The sequence below is a fragment of the Argiope bruennichi genome, chromosome 7 (assembly GCF_947563725.1).
Source record: "Argiope bruennichi chromosome 7, qqArgBrue1.1, whole genome shotgun sequence".
Taxonomy (NCBI): Eukaryota; Metazoa; Arthropoda; class Arachnida; order Araneae; family Araneidae; genus Argiope; species Argiope bruennichi.
In genome coordinates, this window is record NC_079157.1 from 83,414,605 (window position 1) to 83,435,580 (window position 20,976).

Consider the following 20,976-nt stretch of genomic DNA (forward strand, 5'->3'; position numbering starts at 1 on the left):
TGTTAGTATTTAATTTTTTTACTTTCCTAATAATCACAAGTCAAAATTATTTGACCGCATGTCTATACCACATTAAACATTTTTTTAAAGAAAAAATGGCACGTTGATCCATAAAGGTTCGCCATCCCTGCTATAGATGTTAAATCTTTGTACCGAATCTTATCCATCTAGCTCTCTTTTCTTTGTAATTATCGTGTTAACTGATATTCGAACAGTCTGACTTTCTCTGAACTGATTTTACTCAATATTTGATAGGAATCTGCAAATTTGGTGTAAATCTTATGCTAAATTTCAGCAGTCTAGCTCAATGCGTTTTTGAGTTATCTTTGTCACAGATAGACAGATGGACATTTCCAAAAATGTGTTTTTCGAACTGAGGGAGGTCTAAAACGCGGAGATTCGTCAAAATCTCGAATTCGAATTTTTTGACGGTTACTGTACTTTCTGTATACTACGCATAAAACGCAACAACTTAATTGAATAAAATTTGGTATGTGATTTTACGACCAAAATTGTGCTTCTCTGTAATTTTTTTTTTTTTGGTTTTTAACCGATCAAAAAAATAGGCGCCCAAAATGCAGACTTAATTTCTTTGCAGAGTATAGTAAAGTATACTGTGAATATATATTAATAAAATATATTTCGACTAAGCATTTGGGATGTCTTTTTTTTTCCACCGATTAAAAACAAATTTTGTCCCAAAATTACGATTTTATTGTCAAGATCACATACCAAATTTCATGTATTTAATATATTTACATTTTCGTGTTTACCTGCATGCGAATGCACGGACAGATAGACTGTAAACCTTAAAGGAATGTGGTTCAAAATCTGACACGGATATACACTTTAGGTGCTAAATTTGTGAATCAAATTTCATTTTTCTAAGTTGTTACTGGTCTGAATTATAGCTCTTAGATGTATACAAAAGTACAGACACACGTTTTTCTTCTTGTCTGATTTGGCACAAAATTTGATTAAAAAATATACATTTTAATTGTTACCTCTCTGTACCAAATTTTATCTGTCTAGATCACTTGTATCGGGACAATCGGACTTCTTGAGAATGTATTTAGTTTAATATTTAATAGAAATCTTTAAAGATGGTGCAAACACTGCATACAAAATTTTATCTATCAAGCTTAAAATATTTTTGAATAGTCATGCCCGCAAAGCAGACAGGCGTAATTTCTTAAAATTGTTTTTTAGACTCAGGGGTTTAAAATATGTAAATTTATCAAAACCCCATTTTTTTTTATTTTTTTTTTTTTGACGAATACAATAGTTTTTCTTTGTAAACCTCGTATGCAAGAAAGTAAAGATACATGATAATTTGTCATTTTTTTAAAATAATATTTTTATCAGCAAGAATGAAATCATTCGCCTAGTTATAAAATCTCAGATAAAGCCGCAACAAATTTGGGATTTAAAGGTTTAATATGAAAACATTAAAAGCTAAAATTAGCTGATAGGTGAAATTCCGTTAAAACCGTTGGACTGAAAAAAAAAAAAGATTACAGACGAATCGTTCCATTTCACATTTTAATGCAACTTTTTTTATCACTATTATTTATCATTTATCTACCAGACACAATTCTTCAATTTTGTTGTTTTATAAGCGAAATCGAAACTTTAAATATGGGGAATACCCGAATTCTTTTTCGACAACTACGAATTGACACAGAAATCTGACATGTAAAGCTATATAGCGTAATCTAAAACTTAAAGTTAATTTACTCACAAAATTTTATAACTGAAATCAAATGCTTGTTCAGAACTTGACTGAAATGATACAATTCATTCTCTGAATGAGTAACTCGTTTCATTGTATTTATTACTTATTTTATTGCATTTTCCAAGTTAAACAAATATGAATTATATCCGAAAATGGCATTAAATTCAATGGGATTCGATTTTGCGATCAGTGATTAGATGCAACGTGTAGGAAAAGAAATGGCCTTAAAGCAATTAAGGTTCTACATATTTTATCTTACTTTTCTTCTCAGAATGTACACATCGATATATTCATGACGATGATGAGTAAAACAAAATTAGAAACTTCTACAGTATATTTGAAAAAAGTTTCGTATAGAGATACAATTTACCAAGTACCAATTACTTTGTACCAATTTATCATATCCTTAACAAAATATTTGCTAAATAGATTTCTTCTTCTTTTTTTAAAAAGAAAAAAAAAACCAGTCCTAAATAAAACTTTCATATAATTAAAAAAAAAAACTTCACAATGTATTATTGTTTTAAAATACTAATAAGTAACAATTTATATGATATTAATAGTTTAAAAAGAAACAATTTGTGACCAAATTTCATAGCAGATTCCAATTTACCACAGCCATAAAACATTTTAAAGAAGTAACACAAGAGGCTCATTTGAAATAAAATACATACAATTTTTATAATTGAATGATATTTATATAAATTAATAAAAATCTTAAGTTTTTTATTATACATTTTAAATAATAAATGTGAATGTCAGAAGTAAAATTCTACAGGTAATTCTAATTTTTCATTCTCTATAGGTATTATAAATATTGTTTTGTTATTTATTATTTATTTTCTGTATATGAAGTACCAAGAATAATATTTATTTCTTCTCATCATAGTTCTTAAACAACTTTCAATTAGAATGTTAATTTCATATACATATATCGACGCGATCCGTTAGTCTACATAGCAATACAAGAGCAAAAGAGACCGAAAATTTGTCTTTTAGTGATTTTACAATAAGATTTTGATAAGGCTTTCTTTGAAACATGTAGACTTAGGCAAGAGAAATTTAGGTATCTTTAAAATAATGTTGCAAGCATTAGGGATTTTTATCCTTTCACTCAGAGCGTGAGAGCATGCTGAATTAGCAGTTTTACAAAGCACATGTGGAATTAATTAAATAAAAAAAATGGCAATTGGATCAGGAAATAAGAGACCAATTTAGAATGAAGTTAATGCGTACACATTCAGTTCGTGTGTTAAAGCTATGTGCTATGATGAATACCTTCTTTTTTTCCCCTCTCTCTTTTGCAAAATATATCAATATATGGGTGTTTTTTTGTATGGAAAAAAGATAATGGAGTAAGTTTAGAATATTTGGCAAAACTGTTTTTAAAATCATGAAAATTTTTCAGGTATTACTGTAAGAGAATTGACCACTGCAAGTTTCAATTAATTGACAATTTTGAACTAAAATAACAATTCAGAGTCTCAATAAATTGCATTACGGAAGTATCCTAGGGAGACAGGGCATAAAAATAAATTGCTTGACATTAGAAATACCCTTTTTCTGTATATCTTCCAAGCCAACATATTCCAGCAAAGAATAAACTTTTATTATTAAAATTTGATATTTATGGAACCAGAAATATAATTTCCTGTTGAATTGAGTTTCAGATTCAAAAACTTATCTATGCATTTTAAAAATAAAGTAAATGGTCTCATATGAAAGTTTTAAATAAATACAAAAAAATATCAAGGGAAAGATTTTTTTTTTTTTTTGTACAGATTGTGAAATTGTTTTATTACTAAAAATTTCCAATTTGGAAACATTATCCATTAAACTGCTTTTCTGTATACTTTTATAAAATAGTTTGTAGTACTGTTTGTGAGAGCCCAAAAATTATTTTAGTCCAAATTTGTAGCTGAAAAATCATACAGTATTTTTTTCATAGATGTACATCAGGGCTTAAAAAAACTTAAATGCATTTTTTTCCATTTGAATTCTTTAATGTTAGTGAAAAAAAAAGCAATTTAACATGATTTATTTAAGGACATTTCATTAAAATGCTGCTGAAAACAGTTATGCTGCTTATACAAGATAATTTTACTTGTTAGTTTTAATACTTAGATTTACAAATTCTAACTATTATATATATTTTCAAATTCTCAATATCATCAGTACTGTTTAAAACATAATGCCATTTATATAAGTCTTAAAAAATTTCATTTTCTGAATAAAATTTACTAACAGCTATTTATTTTCAAACTCTCCGGTTAATTGATAAATGAAATTTAAATAGTAGTGCATACAATAAATTTCTCCTAAATAATAATAATAATAGGCAATATATATTACCAGAAAAATTGAATTATATTATTTTTATTAAACAAAAAAATATAATTTTTCTCAAATTCAAATAGAACACATCTTTAACCCCCCCCCCATTTTTCACTTATTATGGTTTAAAGAAAGAGAAAAGATATTATTTTATAATTTTTTTTTTGTTCTGTCAAAGTACTATATTTATAAAATATCTTTTTTTCAAAGTACTGTTTACTGACCATGGAGAATTCTTATAAATATACACAGGTTATTCAAAAATACAAAAGATATGCTCTTAAAAAGGATGAAATGTTGAGCTGAAGATGTAACATTTCTTTTATCAAGGAGGCTCAATTTTAATTTCAGAAGACAAATTTTCAGTATATTAAAGCTACTATATCTTAAATATCTAAAACTATACTAAAAATTTCACAAGATAGAACATTCAATGAGATGTATTCTATGATTAGAGCTACTTTATGCAGCAGATAACAAAATATATATTTTAACTGCAAAGGTTGTCATCCCAACATTAATAAAAGTTTGATCCAATAAATGTCAAATAATAGGAGACACTGATGAAGAGATAAAAATTAGAAACTTTATTCTTTTAAACCAAGGCACAGATTGGAAAATTCTGAAATATAAATAGGAACTCAAATTACTTATGTTTAATGCAACAGTGTTGGCAATCCTTTTTCATGGTAATGAAGCTAGGAAAATTACTAAACCACAAGAAGAGAAATTAAATGCCTTCCAAACTAGCTGCCTCAGAAAGATTTTCAAAATTTATAGGTTAAATAGAATTTCAAATATGATATTTCAAAAAAAGATTAAAGGCTTCATGATTTTAAAGGAAACAAATTCTTTTGAATGGCAGAGATCGAGATGTACTTAAGAGGCAGCATCAGACTGTATTGGATAGCATGCAGCTGTTGTAGCCTCATGCACTAGTTTGGTATAAATAGGAATGATTATAATAATGAATAAATGCCAAAAAAATTTAGATTTTTAAGGAAGATACAAACATTTTGTTTATTTTCATATATTTGGTTAATGAGTTATTGAAATTGAGGTCTCAAACTCGGTTTATTCTAAAAAAAACTTTAAATGGTTAATTATCTTGAACCATGGAGTAGAATAGAGACTAAATTATTAATTTCCTAGCACATATTACACAATGGGTTATTTTAAAAATTGTGTTTATTTAAAAGATCAGATGCTATTAATATTTTGCTGAAAATTCATAGACAAATAATTTTCTTCCCAGCTGTTCTTGTTTCTGATATCTGGAATTTTTCAATGTTCTTCATAAAATTTGCTATGCCTAAAATATGTTTTTTTCTGTGAATTTTACTTAATGTGGAAAATGATAACTTCTGATGTAATCCAGTAAACTTATGGGTTATGTTTTGTAACAGATTTTGCACTATTATCTGCCTTTCCATTCCACAAGATTGACATAAAGACCTTGTTACTGAAAGCAGCAAGTTTTTTTTTTTTTTTTTTTTTTTTTTATAAACAAAATATGAATTATCACCTATTTGCAGCATGGAAACTGGAATAGCAACTTTTGTAAAATTCTTTTTATGGTGTAGCCTTGAAGTTAAGAAATTACTTAACAAAATTATGCTACTCATTATTTTTTTGAACAAGATTGCCATGGCCATCTATTTTTATTTTAGAGTCATACAGCCTTTACTGCAATTTGGATATCAAAAATGTCATGCTAAGCTTTGAAATTTGAATAAATATGGAATGCATTACCTGTAAATATATTTTATGTCATCTGGACAAGTCTTTTTCTTTTTTAAATTAGCATTTTTATAATTAATTAATCAACAGCCTAGAATAAAATAGTATGTCTAGATAAAAATTTTAGGTTGAAAAAACTATGAAATGCTTTAGATATAATCACATAAAGTATTGTACATGTCTGAACAACATATATAGAAAGACATATAATCAGATGTTAAACTGAATTGTTACTTTTTTTTTATTGAAAAAATCATGGTACTATAAATCAGCTACTTTTTATTACATTGATGTAGTGGAAAAGAACATGAAAGTCAGGACTTTTTTTTAATTTATTCATGATAAATATTATGAAGTCTTGAATTAAAACTGTAATGAATGAATAATAAGATATACAGTAATGCAGGGTATTTGGAGCTGAAATGTTGCAATTAACAAATGTATTTGAGAACTTGGAAGAATTATTAACAGATGATTTTTATTGGCAACAACTTACTATAAAAGGAAGATGAACTGAAAATTCACTGAAATTTTTTTTCTCTATGGGCAGAATACTTTATGTATTTTAATAATATGTAAGAGATGTCATTAACTAGATTACAATTATTGCAACGGATTGATGTTTAAGTTAAATTTATTTAGAAGGCCTGCAGTAATAATCATTTTACTTATTAGAAATTACTACAATTTTGTCGTGTTTAGAATATTTCCAAACAAATCTACATTTAACAAACAACGGAATTTACTTTTCTGAAGTTATATGAATTGAACCCTTTCTCAAGTTGGAGATAATATTAAATGAAGTTGAAAATCAGGGCTTTATTTCGGATATGTAGCATCAAAGGCTGTCATACTTTAGCATTTAATATGCTCGATAACATTTTAACATACTTTTAACGAAATCTTGACAATCGTACATAATCAAAATCACCTCTCTTCACTTCAAATGAGAGTAAGCAAGTTTAAATAAGAATTTTCACTACATTCATTTAATTGATTCATATGCAAGAATATGTTAATTCTTCTTCAAAGATTCCTTTAGCTTAATTTTGAAACTAATATGTTCCAAAATTTTTTAATTTATGCATTAATTTAAAATTATTTTCCATTTTTTTTTTCTTATTTAAACATCTTAATCGATTTGTAGATTCCTGTGTTGAATCGATTATTTACCGGGAAAATCAAAATCTATACAAACATCGAAGACTCACCCAAAACACTAGCGTTACCCAAAACAACTCTCATCTACATAAAATTATGGCTGCTCAAAAGTAAGATATACAATTTTATTAAATTCTGAAAAGAAGCTCTTTATATTCATTTTTGTTTGTTTGACTTTATTGTAGTTAAAACTTTTTGTAAATCTACGAGTTGTCTTTTCTCAACGTTCAAAGGACAGTTCCAGTTCCCAATAGAATTTCGACAATTTGGTTCATATAAAGATGAATGATTTACTGTAATAAAATTGTATTATGAATGCTTAAGCTCTTTAATGTCGGATTTTAAAATTTTAATAAAGTATTCAGATTCATTTGATAGTATGCATTTATAATTCTAACTCAAAATGTTATACTGTACTACTCAAAATGTTATACTGTACTACACCTAAAAAGTAATAGAGAGATTTCACATCTCAGCATTTATTTATTTCAAATTTTATGCAGTTTACTATCTAATATATTTTTCTTCTTTATCTTAAGCTGTTTTATGTAAATATTAATAAATAAACTTGGGGAAAAAGTTATTTCTTCTTAATCCAGTTACCACCATTCTACTGATTATGCCAATTTTTATTTCATATGAAAACTCATGACCATTAAATACATCATCAATGGTTGGCCATCTCCCATTTTTGAAAGATATCTTTATAATAAAATCAACCAATCAATATAAAATTTTGATAACACCCTAGTTTCAATTATTTTGTATATTTACTTCTCTTTATAAGTATAGCAAACGAAACAAAATGCTTAATGTACAGTGTGCAGGTACAGTTAAAAAAAACAACAGATATTTCTTTTCATGGGATAAGATACCATTTATCAAAGTTGGTTGACATTGCTATTAATATGGTAGGTAAAGAGTTAGTTACTAAAGGTAGCTTGTTTTTATTATTATTTTTTATTTATAGACAAAATATGAATGATAATCATCCATTTGCAGCGTAAAGACTGGAATTGTGAATTTCTTTTTTGTATGGTCTTGCATGGAATTAAGAAAATTACTTTAATAAATTGTATTATTTATTACTTTGAAGCATTTGAAACATCTATTAAATGTTTCAGAGATCATCGATTAAATTAAATACTCAACATGTTCTGATCAACATATTATTAGAAAACACATGTTACATTGAATTCTAATTAAGTTTACTTATTTTTATCCTTTGAAAAAAGTCATAATACTATAAATCAGTTACTATTTTATTGCATTGGTCTTGTCGGAAGTAATATGAGCTTCAAGACTAGAAGGTATTAGGTTTGAAATGTGATATATATGCTAATGCCATGGCACAGCACAACAAAAATAAACCAGAATTTGTTTTGTCCTGCATATTAAAACTTTCTGGGTCAAATGTTCAGCTGTAGGTATGGTATAGAAATTTGAAGAGCGAATGTTAACTCAAAATCATTTTGAAACCTCATCATCTAACTATGACTATGAAATTATGATTTCAAAATAGCCCCTATACTTCTTAATGACACAATAATCAAGTTAAACCCTTTTTTGATTCTCTTATGCAAATTAATATAATTATCAAAAATTCTGATAGACTTTATTAGAGAGTTTTTAAGATAATTTTGGCAAGACACTTTTGCTGATTTTATTTATTTATTTTATGAATTGCTATAATTTTCAGTTATTAAGGTAACAAGTATGCATCAAATTAATATTTTTCTATGAACAGTAATCTAAATAAAATGTTACATCTGTATTGTCAATAAATTGTTAACTTTCTGAATACTATATTTTTTTGTTATTACAATTTTCAGGTTAGAAAAATTAGCTTTTAAAATGAATTTTAATTTAAAATCATTTTTTTTTCTATTTAATCATCTCTTTGTAATCCATAGTTATTCTCCATTTGTGGAAGTTTAAGAAAATATATACATAAATGCAAATTATCCTTTTTTCAATTGAACATGTTGCTTCTTCTACTTAGAAATTTTAATTATAAAAAGAAATTTCTTGTCATTTGTACATTTTAAGGCTACTTGAAAAAAGAAAAAATCAAAGCTTATATATTTCACAGTAGTTTACTTCTTACTTAATTAAATTTTTGACTTTAAGAATTTGAGCTATTTATAAAATGAAGACTTGAATTCTCTATTTTTGCAGTACATCCCCAAGTTCCAGAAATTCAGATTCTTCAGAAATTCATGATATACCTATAGTTCCACCTCGACCAATTGCTCGAAAGGTATGCTTTTCATGTTTTTTCAAAAGTTTATAAAATCCTAGTTTAGAAGTTTGAAATTTTGTAGCAAATGCATCTAAATAAGAAAAAATTTTGCTTACAGAATTAACTTTTCAAAAATTTACATTAATTTGTCAAATCAAATTTCATTTTTATACAGAATTATTCTCAGGCTGGCAGTAAACTATTAATTTACTTCAAAAAGTAGAATTTTGATAAATAAAAGATTATTTTCTGCTCATATTCTTTTACTTTTCACTATGTTTTCACTATTAGTGTTATTATTTTAACAATTTTATGTTCAGCATAAAATTGTTAAATTAATTTTGAGATGGAATAAAATTAAATAAAATATGCTTCAGAACCTTATCTTTATAATTATTCTTTGTAAAAGTGCATTAAATGCTGGATAAATCATTAGTATCATTAATTTTGAAAACATCAATAGCAAGCATTATAAATTTAAATAATTTATCGGTACCTAATTTTTTATTCCAAATTTTTGAAAAATAACAGTTACTGAGAAGAAAAATATATCCTTCTATTCCAGTTTTGTATAAGATTTTATTATAATATTAAAGTAAAATAAAAAAGTATTATTAAAAATACTTAAAATATTAATATTTGTTATTAAGAAATTAAACAGTAAATAAATAATATTAATGTTTCAATTTTTAAAGTTGAAAATTTGAAAAAAAAAAAAAAAATTTATACAAAATTGCATACAATAAAATCAAGATAACTAAGCAGTACCTTATTTATATCATTATTAAAATTGTATAGTTTCTTTTTTGATATAAAAATAGTTTTATTTATTTTTCTTTTTAAAAGATAACTAACTGGCTTATATAACCAACATTTTTGCCCATAATACTAGATTATTGAGTTCGAATTCTTAAGTTGTTAAATGATTCAGATAAAAAGCGTATATATATATATATTATTTAAAATCATTCTGTTATTGAATCAGTTTACTTCAAATTAAAAAGAAAATGTGCATATTACAAAAAAGAAATGCAAGTGAAAATCCTACTGCATAGTTTTTAATTGGCGAAAGCATGCAACTGAATGTTTGATACTTATAGTGAAGATTGGCAATAATTTTGTTGCCACAAACAAGCAACCAAACAAAAAGTTTATTTTAATCATTTTGTTGAACAAAATTCGTAAGTTAAAAGTACGCTTATAGGATTGCTGTGCCAATTTAGTTATATACTACGTTGAACTCTTTTACCCTTAACTAATAAGTACCGCCTGTTTGATAGATGAGTTTTAATTTCATTACAACATTTAAAAACATTTCATTGAATCAATTATGTATGAAATTTTATTAAAAGATATTATTAAAATTAAGGGGGAAATTGTAAGAAAAGGAAATTGATATCATTAAAAAGATATTTTTTTTAGTCTTAAGATAATACAATAACCATTTTTGTAAGATAATTGCTTTGGAAGGTTTGAACTCAATTTCCGTTGTTAAGTCATACTGATTATCTATATGGTGACAGTTAAGCCTTTTTTTTTTATTTTTTAGCTCAGTTATGCTTTGTTTGAAGCTCGCTTCTTGATTTCTTTTATATTTTTTCCCTCTGAATGAATTTTTTAGTAACATGGTGAACATTCTCCAGAATTTTTCTAGTAATATTTTCCATTTCCATTAATTATCTAAGCGAAGCATCGTGTTTAGTAGAACTGTAAAAATGTTAAATGAAGCAATCTGAAATTCATATGATGGTTTGCTTACATTTGACTTGTTGTTCGACAATAAGTAATCAGAATGATTTCTGTGCTATATATATTACTATTTTATATGTAGATAGATACGGAAAAATAACTGCTTGAAAAGAATATAGAAATAATATATTTTTATTTATATTTCCAGAATACTCAAGCTATGTTTCAAGAAAATCATTAAGGAATTATAATTTTATAAAACAACGTGATTAAAAGATAGTAACATCCACTTATATGAAAACATTCATAAACAATTATTTTTAAAGGGAAAAAATTCATTGGACATTTTTTTTTTCTTTTTAAATTGATTTCTAGTGTTTGATTAATAATTCAGCATTTATTTACTGCTCTGAATAATGAAGGTTATTTTTCCCCCACTAATTTTAAGTAAATTTTCTGTTTAAAAAAGTTTAAAAGGACTAACAGTCAATGTAGATATATTCATTGTATTAAAAAATTGGAATTTTTTCATTTAATATAAAGATATTTAAATTTGGAAAGATTATTTACAAATTTAAAAACACTTCAATTTTGAAACATGTTTTAAATCTTTCATATAGCAAAACTTTTTTTTCACACATATTAAATTTATTTTCTACGTGATTTTTTCTCTTTTTTTTTCATTTAGTGTTTGTTTTATTGTTTTCTAAACATAGCATTATCAATGCTTATTATTCCTAGTTTAATCAGAAATAATAAAGGGATCTTTATTCTTTTCTGTATATTTATTTCCATCAGCTGTTCTCACGAATTCTTTTCAAAAATTAAAAAGGTACAATATGGAGCCTTGTAAATTAAACACAGTTAGAACATTCACAATTTTTTTCCACTCTCAACTTTTTCTGATTAGTTATATATAAACACCTCTTTTTCATTAAAATTTTCTATAAAAAATTCTTAAAAAAAATTTTTTTTTTTTTTCCTCTCTTTCTTTTTATGATTTTGAAGTTGAAAATTAAGAGTCGAGTAAAAGAATTTAAATTAAAAGCAGTTATTAAGAAAATTTAATGTTTTCAGTCAAGATTACTGCTTACAAAAAGAGGGAGGAGGACTTGAGCAATTTTGAGATTCCAGTTGTGATCAAGACATATATTTTGAGAATTCTTATGTTAATACTGGAAATTTAAAGCTAGAGCTTTCCAGAAGATACAATTTTCTAAAACTTGTTGCATAGTAAATTTAAAGTGTTTATTATTATTAGTTTTACTATTTTACATATGTATTATTAATAATAAAAGAAAAATATTCTTTTTATATTTAAGATATAATTTTTTTTTTCAATTTATAAGTTTTCATTATTATTATTAATGAATAATTCATCTTTAGTTATCTGCTAGTTTAAGAATTTCAAATTCACATTATTTGAGGCAATGTAAATTATTGCTCATGACATTGCTTTTGTTATTTTTTTTATAACTTTCCCCCCTATTTTTATTACTGAAAAACTTAAGGCTTTCAACTTCTCATGTATATATAATATATAATAAAAATTTATCTTTTATTACAGTTAATTTAATTTAGGATGCAAAATGTGTTTTTTAATTTACTATCATGAAACATTTCTATAAAAAGCAGGTTTCAGTTTTTTTAAAAAATGAATTTTAACACTCTTGAGATCAGTTAATTTTTATGTAATAATTCTACAATATTTATAAAATCTAAAATACTTTTTGCATAAATTTATTATTTAATCAATTATATTTGTTTTACTCCTTGTTGTTTATGATTGAAATCATTTTTATGAGGTTCAGCTTTTAACTATTTCAAACTTGTGTTAAGTTTAAGATTATTTTTTAAAAAATTATTTATTATCAAAGAATAAAAAATGATTGTCGTAACTTTCTACTCCTTAGCTTTTTACTTTTATTTACTTTGCATTTTAATAATATTCTGTTGTTATGACTACTTTTAAACAAACTGTAGCTTTGAAGTATAATTTTAATCAAGAATTTCAAACATAATAGTTTTTAGGGTTACATACAAGTCATCCTTAATTGGAAAGCTATGCAGATTATCACTAGCTCAGTTTAATAGTTTATAATATGAGCTTAATATATTTAAAAGAAACTTTTTAAGCTTTTACTTTTAGCTTTATTTTTAAATTTAAAAGAATGAATTTAGCTTATTAAAAAAAAATCCAATGCAGCATATTTTTGTTATACAATTTGTAATACAAAAACAGCTTCACTGCATTTTTTCTTATTCTGTATCTGAATAAATTATAAAAAAATATCATTCATCTATACAATCTACTTGCTTTCTGCATATTATCAACTTGAAGTAAGATGTTTCTTTCTGATGTAGAAATAATTTATTTTTCCTTTTCTGTTTACTAAATTTATTGTTACTTGAACTGAGATATTTCTTTGTGATGTAGAAAAAATTTATCTTATGCCTTTTCTGTTCATTAATTTATTATTATGTACATTATGATTATACTATCAAGATCAAAATGTGCTTAGACAAATTTATTATTGCTTAAAGTAGTATCTTGCAACTATTTCAGGAATATAAAGAAGTTGTCCCTGATATATCTGTGGTATCTGATATTGCTGACAATGGATCAAAACAAAATTTTCAAAGGGATGATCCCAGACCTCATACTAGGTCAAAATATTTTCAACTTCAATCAGAATTAAAAAGTGATATGCTTGCAAAAAGCAATCTCTTACTATCTACACCAGACAATCTATTACACAGAAATATAAATCATACATCTTATGAACAACAATTAGAAATTGATTCCGGTGTTGCTAAGAGAATTAAAGATATTACCAAAAGAACTAATACAATCTTGGATCATAATACTATATTGCCAGTTAAGATATATTTCAATCCTGCTTGTCCATCTTGCATAACAAATTGTACTGGATTGACCAATAAAGGGCATAATGGTATACAACATGTGTTACCAAAAAATAGTTCATCAGTTCTGTTAGCTGTAGATAGTGAACAATCTGATAAAGATTTGGGATGTAAATCTGAAGATGGAGATATTATTTCAAATAAAACATGTTGCAAACACATAGAATCAAACGTTACTGCCAATTCCAGTCATAATTGTATTATCTATAACCATACTCAGCTTCCATGTGCATCAAATTCAAAAGAGCCAGAAATGCTTCAAGTTATGGATATTCCAGATTGTTGTTGTTCTAAAGTTCAGAATTCTAAATTGAAAAAAAGTCTCCCCAAATGTGAAAGGCACACTTCTTCAGATTCTGGATTAGGGGAGTCCAAAAAATCTGAAGAAACTTCTGAGAAAGAAATGGTAGATAAAAATGCAATAAAAAACAGGAACATTTTGTGTCCAACTTGTTGGAAGAAAACGACTTGTACATGTAATTTTTCATCAAAAAAATATAATGCAAATTCATTAAAACAAAGTGATGAATCCGTGCAGATAACTGAAAAGTTTTTTGGTAGTACAAATCTTCATGCATCTTCTGATGAATTATCAAGCATTTGGGAATATCTCAAGCAGCAAGATGAGAAAATTGATTTGATTCATAAAAAAGTTTCGAATTTTTTATCCCAGCATGAATCATGCTGTTTGGCACACCCAGAAGAAGAAAATATGCCTAAAGCAACAGAAAGTGACATACCTTACATTCTCAATATTTTAGAGGTACATAGTGATAAAATCAGAGAGCTGCAAGATCAAATAAATACATTAAAATCAAATGAGCAAAAATCTTTTGCTAATAATAACAAAGTTGATGAATCTATATTAAATCAAGCACAAACTATAAACTGTGCTGATGTAGAAACCTGTAATGAAGACATTCATGTGCCATGTTCTCATAATGTAATATGTCATGAACAAAGACAGAAAGTAACACAAACATCAACCAGTACTATGACCAGTTTCGCTATTGAAAATAATGATAAACTTGTTTATCATAAACAACTGACTGTAGTTGCTGATGTTAAAAGGGAGAAAAAAGATTCTTCATCTTTACAAAAAGAACATGATTCTCCTACAACTGTGAATGCAAATTCCCATAAAAGAAAATCCCATAAACTCAAGTGTTCTCCACGGTTGAAAGGCAAAACAAATGCATCATCAAACAGTTCATCAGATGCACCAGATTATAATGATAATCAAGTGCTAAAAACTTCTTATAAAAGGTGAATTCTTTATTTTAAAACATTTGCATTTAAATTTTGTTTTTGAAATTTTCTCTTTATTAAGTTGGATAAAAAAAAATTTTGATTGTAAATTTTAATTTCCAGTGAAAGGAAATCTAAGCGTGCTTCAACAGGAAATAAAGTACCAGATGAGGTAAGTTATTCTTCATTTGAATTTCAAAGTATACATAAAGGATATTTCATTGATTAATTGTCAAATAATTTATGATGAAATTAGATTTCAACAGAATGAAACTGAAACTGGTTTCAACATCTGCACCATTTGAAAAACAGATTTTCAGTTAGTGTGATTTATGAGTGAAATTTGCATGAACTTGAAAAAATTTATAACACTGATATTTCCATTTTTTCACATCTACAATATTTATTTAAAAAAAGAATTTAAATCATTGATTATTAAATGTTCACTTTTTAATAAATTAATAAAACACAACAATATTTTTTTCTTAAGTTGAATTGTAAAGTAACAGAATTTTCTTGGTTGAATGTTTATTTATATTATATCTTATGTATTATATACAGTGGTGGCCAAAATTGTAGACATTTTTGAAAATCGTTATGTTTTCTAACTTCGTATGCTTATAGAAAATGTTACATTTCAAAAAATGTAAACTTTTACATATCATTTTAAAGAGAATTAAATACTGATCTCAATACAAAGAGCAAAATTCAAATATTTGGAATGCAAAAAAAAAGTTATTTTTATAAAAAGTTAGTAAAAAAATAATAAAAAGTTATTTTTACTGTAATCTGAATAACAAACAAAATGATGAAGTGGATTGTAATTTTTAACTTTTCTGGCAAATCACTGTTCTTGTTCTGGGAACCAATCAAATGTTATTAATTGCTAGCAGAAGCTAACATCATGTTTAAAGTTGGAACAAGTCATTATTGTGCTTTTTCTGTAGAAGTATGATTGTTTTTATGTAATTAAATTGCAAGTTAGAAGTTTTGTTAAAATTTTTTAATATATAGTTGGAATTTTTGTAAATATTTCTAATATTTAGTCAAGAATGAATGACATCAAATCAAAGAATATATTGAGCTCCTAGAAAGAGAACCAAGATTATTGTAATACATGAATGTGGTCTTTCCTATGCTGAAATTACAAGATAGATGGGTGGTTCAGTGACTATATTTGGAGTCCAAAAGTTTTGTTTACAATACCAGGAAACAAATTCAATAAAAAATAAAACAGGAAATGGCTGAAAAAGATGAACCACATCTGTTGATGACAGGAAAATAAAAAGACTATTCTTCTCCAAGATAGAAGAATGTCATCTGCGGCCATCAGTAGTCAATTGAATGATGTTGGCATTTATGTCAGTTCAAGAAAAATCAGGGGAAAATTAATAGATGTTGGACTAAAATGTAGAATTGAACGAAAAAATCCTTATATCAATTTAAGCAGCGTATAACAAGATTGCAGTGGACAAAGGAATGCATTAATTGGACAGATGATCAGTGATCACAAGTTATTTGGAGTGATGATACAAACATATTGTTATTCTGTAGTGATGGTAAAAATAGATAAGACACAGAATAGGCGAAGAACTACACCCTGACTGCATTCAACTATGAAGAATTCAGTTAATGTTATGATTTGGTCATGCTTATCACCAGATGATATTGATCTCCTTCATGTAATTGATGGAACATTAAATGCAAGAAAATACATTGACACTATTCTAGAGCCAAAATTTACACCTCCCATCAGTAATCTATTTCCCAACAATGCATCATTTATTTTTCAGCAGGATTCAACTCCTTACTACACAGCTGACCAGGAAATAGTCTTGACTTCAAAATTATTGAGAACTTATGACACTATTTGAAAACTCTTGTACATATGAAGCATTCGTCAAATAAAAGATGATTAATTCAGGTTATAGTTGTTTCCTGGCATCCTGTAATAACAAAGGAAGAGCTTAAAACTCTAGTCAGCTCAATGAAACATCAAATTGAAGCTGTAATAAAAAATATAGGCTAACCTACTAACTCACTGCAGTCATCAGCATCTAATGTATGTCGATAATTATTACCACTCAACTTTTTTTGTATTGCAAATATTTGAATTTTACTTTTTGTATTGAAATCAGCATTAAATTCTCTTTAAAATGATATGTAAGAATTTGCATTTTGTGAAACGTTACATTTTCTATAAGCATACAAAGTTAGAAAATATACAAATTTCTGAGTGTCCACAATTTTGGTCACCACTGTGCATATATATAAGGATATAGAATCACATTACGTGTTAAATTAGAATGACAGATTTAAGATTAATTAAAAAGAAAATTATATAAATCAATCTATTTAATATTTATATTAAGACATTTAAAATTTACACCATTTTTTTTAGACATCTGCTTTTGTTTTTAATCAAACTGACACATACATATTTTTAAATATAATAACTAAAACAAAACTTCTGTGTGCCTATGAACAAGATCATCCCAGCAGACTTGAATAGCACATCAGATTTCCAATTTTACGACTTTACTGGGTATAATTCGTTTATAAATAGCAGTGAGCAATGTATTTTAATAAATGATTTACTAATTTGATTATTTGGGAATTAGTATTTAAATTCCGAGTTTATATATTATTTCTTTCTGATAAAGTTATTTTAAATTTCAATTATTGATGTCATAACTGTGAAATATGAAATTATTTATCAAGTTTTTTTACAGAGGCATGTTAATGATTCGACAATGAAAGATAATAATGTGAAAGAACGAAAGAATTCCCCCGCACTGAAAACCGATGCTCTTAAATCACATTCACGATCTTCTAAACAAAAGCAGAAAAACAATACATCTGCAAAAGTAGTAGACATGGCCATACTAAGGGATTCTGGGTAAGTACTTTTTGTGTGTGTGAATTAATTTTTTAAAAATTAAAATATATATATATTTATAAATTTATAATTTTATTTTAATGTGAAGGCATTATATACATATGTACTAAACAAAGATTACTTGATCCTTCAAACTTTGGGTCAGAACTGTATAAAATCTCAAAACAACACTGTAGAAAAGTTGAATGGAAATTTCTAAATTTCAGTTAATACAACGAAACAAGATAAAAGTTTTAAAGTGAATTATACCCAGATTGCTTTGTCATGCAGTTCCAAAAATTGTATATGTATAAGATTTAATTTCAAATTTTCAAGTTTGAGTTTAGAGATGATTTATTCAAGTTCTGGTCCAACTAAGAATATTTTTCAGTTATGTGCATATGCAAATAATGATGTTTTATAATAATGTTTATTAGTAACTCAATACATGTAAAAATAGTTCGCTGAAATCTGTTGCTTTTTTTGTATGAAGCAGAATATAATGAACTAATTTTAAACCTTACACATATATATTTGGTATAATGCTTACTATACAGTGTAATAACCATTAGAATTTTAACATTTTCTGTATTTTATAATAATTATCTAAAAATAGTACATCCCCCCCCTTATTATATAACTTTTTTTAATTTAACAGATGTCTGATAGAGACTTCAGAATTTATGTACTTCGAAAATAATTCTTTAACAGTTAGTTGGAAAAGGATGAACATATCTTATGGATTGCTTAAATACCAATTTAATAAGAAAAATATATTTTCCTTTGTACTTTTATATATATAAAAAAATTCTTTACATGTTTTTTTTAATTCTCTAAACAGTGAAAAGTATATTAAAAGCAATTATATAACTTGTTTTTGAAATATTGTATACTGAGTTAAGAAAGTGTTTAAATTATAATATATTGATTGATTATTATCTTTATTTTGTTGTTTTAGAAGTAAAAAAATGACTCGTCAAATATCAACATCATCTTCAAGTACAAATTCTGATTATGACAGCCCTAAACAAAGGCAGATAGAATTCGATTCTGAACAAGATGAGTCCACAACAAAATCAAAATATGGTTTATCATCTAAATATTTATCAATTGCAACAAAAACATACCTTGACAAATTTCAATTATATTTAGATAAAAATAACAGGACTGAGTCTTCTTGAAAGACTTCTTTATTGAAGTGTATTTTTGTACTGTGAATGTTTAAGCAAGTGTGATTTATGATTTGTTATGGTAACAAAGCTAATTTAAAATGCATTTTATTAAAATAAGTATAAAATATTTATTTGTACTGACATGTTAATAATTTATTTTGTACATATAGTAAATTAAATGTTCTTTCTAAAAAGAAAACAATGATTCATCACTACTATCCACTGATTCCTTTTTTATTTCATAGTCCTCTTCATTCAAAAGCTTGTTTTCTTTTATGCTGTCTTGTGCCCATTGCTCAGTTAGTATGTGAATATTTCTTTTTTTCAACTGTGCCATGGATTCACAAACCTTTTCAGACATGCCATCACTGAAAGAATTTTGCATTTAACGTTTTAATAGTATCAATATGCTTTAAAAATGTAACTTTTAATGAAAAAAAAAAAAAAAACATGAATATACATAGTACAGTATTAATTGGAAATTTGTAACTTTTATACAACCATCTGATATTAAATTTTTCTCATACAGGTTTAAAACCTGTTTAATGCCACTAATAAGATTTATTCTAACAAAACACAAACAAAAAAATGCATTTGCTATAAATCGTGGTTTACTAATGTCATTTATATACATAATGACAAATATTGTATAATATGTTAAATATAAAAAGATTAGCTTTCCAATAATATAATTTTTAAATAGTAGAAAATGATTTTTATGCAACAATATAATTTAAAGTTATAGAGGAAAAATATTAACATGTTTTAATTTAGACCTTTTCTTAATGAGCATCTATTATCTAAGTAATTACTAACCAAATAAAACCTAAATCTGTCATATTATCTATTTTCCACAGCATTTTACATGGTGTCACATCACAATTTAAAAAAAATACAACAAAAGACTTCTCACAGACATAATGGTCTGTTTTGTTAATTTTGATGTAAGAAGTTTTATTCAGTAATGAATCATCCAGATTGTTTGGCTTTCTAGACTTATTTACAGATCTTTCCATATGAACTCTGCTTGACTCTTCAACTGGCTGGAATGTAGAAAGTCATTCTTTGTACATTTAAGTATCACTTTCTAAGGAGATACAAGTTCTATGTTGTTGCCAGTCGATGAGTTAATGAACATTTTATTCTCTATATAAGAATAACACTAAAGACAGTCATTGCACACATGAAGTGGGGAAAAAAATTCAACAAAGCACTCTGCTTTTTCAAAATTGCCTACATTCTTTCCCAGGTGTAAATAAATACAAAAATTGGATAAGATCTGCCATTTATTATCAACAAGAGAATTTGGGGGAATGCACTCAAGAATTGTATTCCCCAATACTATATATAAAAGCAAATAATTATTTTACAAAAAAGTTTGCTAGCAAATTTATTCAAAATGACAAATGGTACATTACATTGTTTTAGGTTTTAAAAATTCATATATTTTGTTGATATTTTAATTAATTTATCTTCTAACAATTTTGTGTTTTGCAAAGGCATTCTGATCAGTTATTTAGGCTTGATGTTAAAATTTCAAAGACAAATTTTCAATTCAGTTTTATGGCTGTGAATTATTTAAATCTAGAAAAATACTTTACTCAAAAGTATAGATGAATAATTGTTTCTCCTCAAAGACTTACCAAGATGGTATAATGATATGAGTAGTTCTATCATCAGTGCTTTTACACATATTAGCTCCATGTAATTTTAGTTGAAAATATAATATCTTGCAATCCTCATTCAAGTCTTCAAATGGAATAACATCATCATTTTTTGATTTTATGAATATCCTGAAACAAAATATGATAATAATTAATATATTAATAGTTATTGATAATAATACTGATTC

At 25.9% G+C, this 20,976-nt stretch overlaps 2 protein-coding genes across 4 annotated transcripts in view; one reads left to right on the forward strand and one right to left on the reverse strand.

The window, feature by feature from the left end:
* The first annotated feature begins 6,995 nt into the window (after positions 1–6,995).
* On the forward strand, positions 6,996–19,253 carry LOC129976217 (uncharacterized). The gene is made up of 6 exons (XM_056089669.1): positions 6,996–7,080; positions 9,149–9,230; positions 13,468–15,092; positions 15,198–15,246; positions 17,807–17,973; positions 18,911–19,253. Exons 1-6 carry the CDS (start codon positions 7,067–7,069, stop codon positions 19,131–19,133), a joined length of 2,160 nt encoding a protein of 719 aa, XP_055945644.1. The 5' UTR covers positions 6,996–7,066; the 3' UTR covers positions 19,134–19,253.
* The window catches only part of LOC129976215 (DNA ligase 4-like), a 29,070-nt gene continuing 27,307 nt past the window's right edge, over positions 19,214–20,976 (reverse strand). For all 3 annotated transcript variants that reach the window (XM_056089667.1, XM_056089668.1, XM_056089666.1), the window contains exons 19-20: positions 20,768–20,917; positions 19,214–19,492 (exon numbers count right to left, since the gene is read on the reverse strand). In XM_056089667.1, the coding sequence (XP_055945642.1) occupies positions 19,312–19,492; positions 20,768–20,917 (331 nt within the window). In that variant the 3' untranslated portion in view covers positions 19,214–19,311. The remainder of the gene's footprint in view (positions 19,493–20,767; positions 20,918–20,976) is intronic.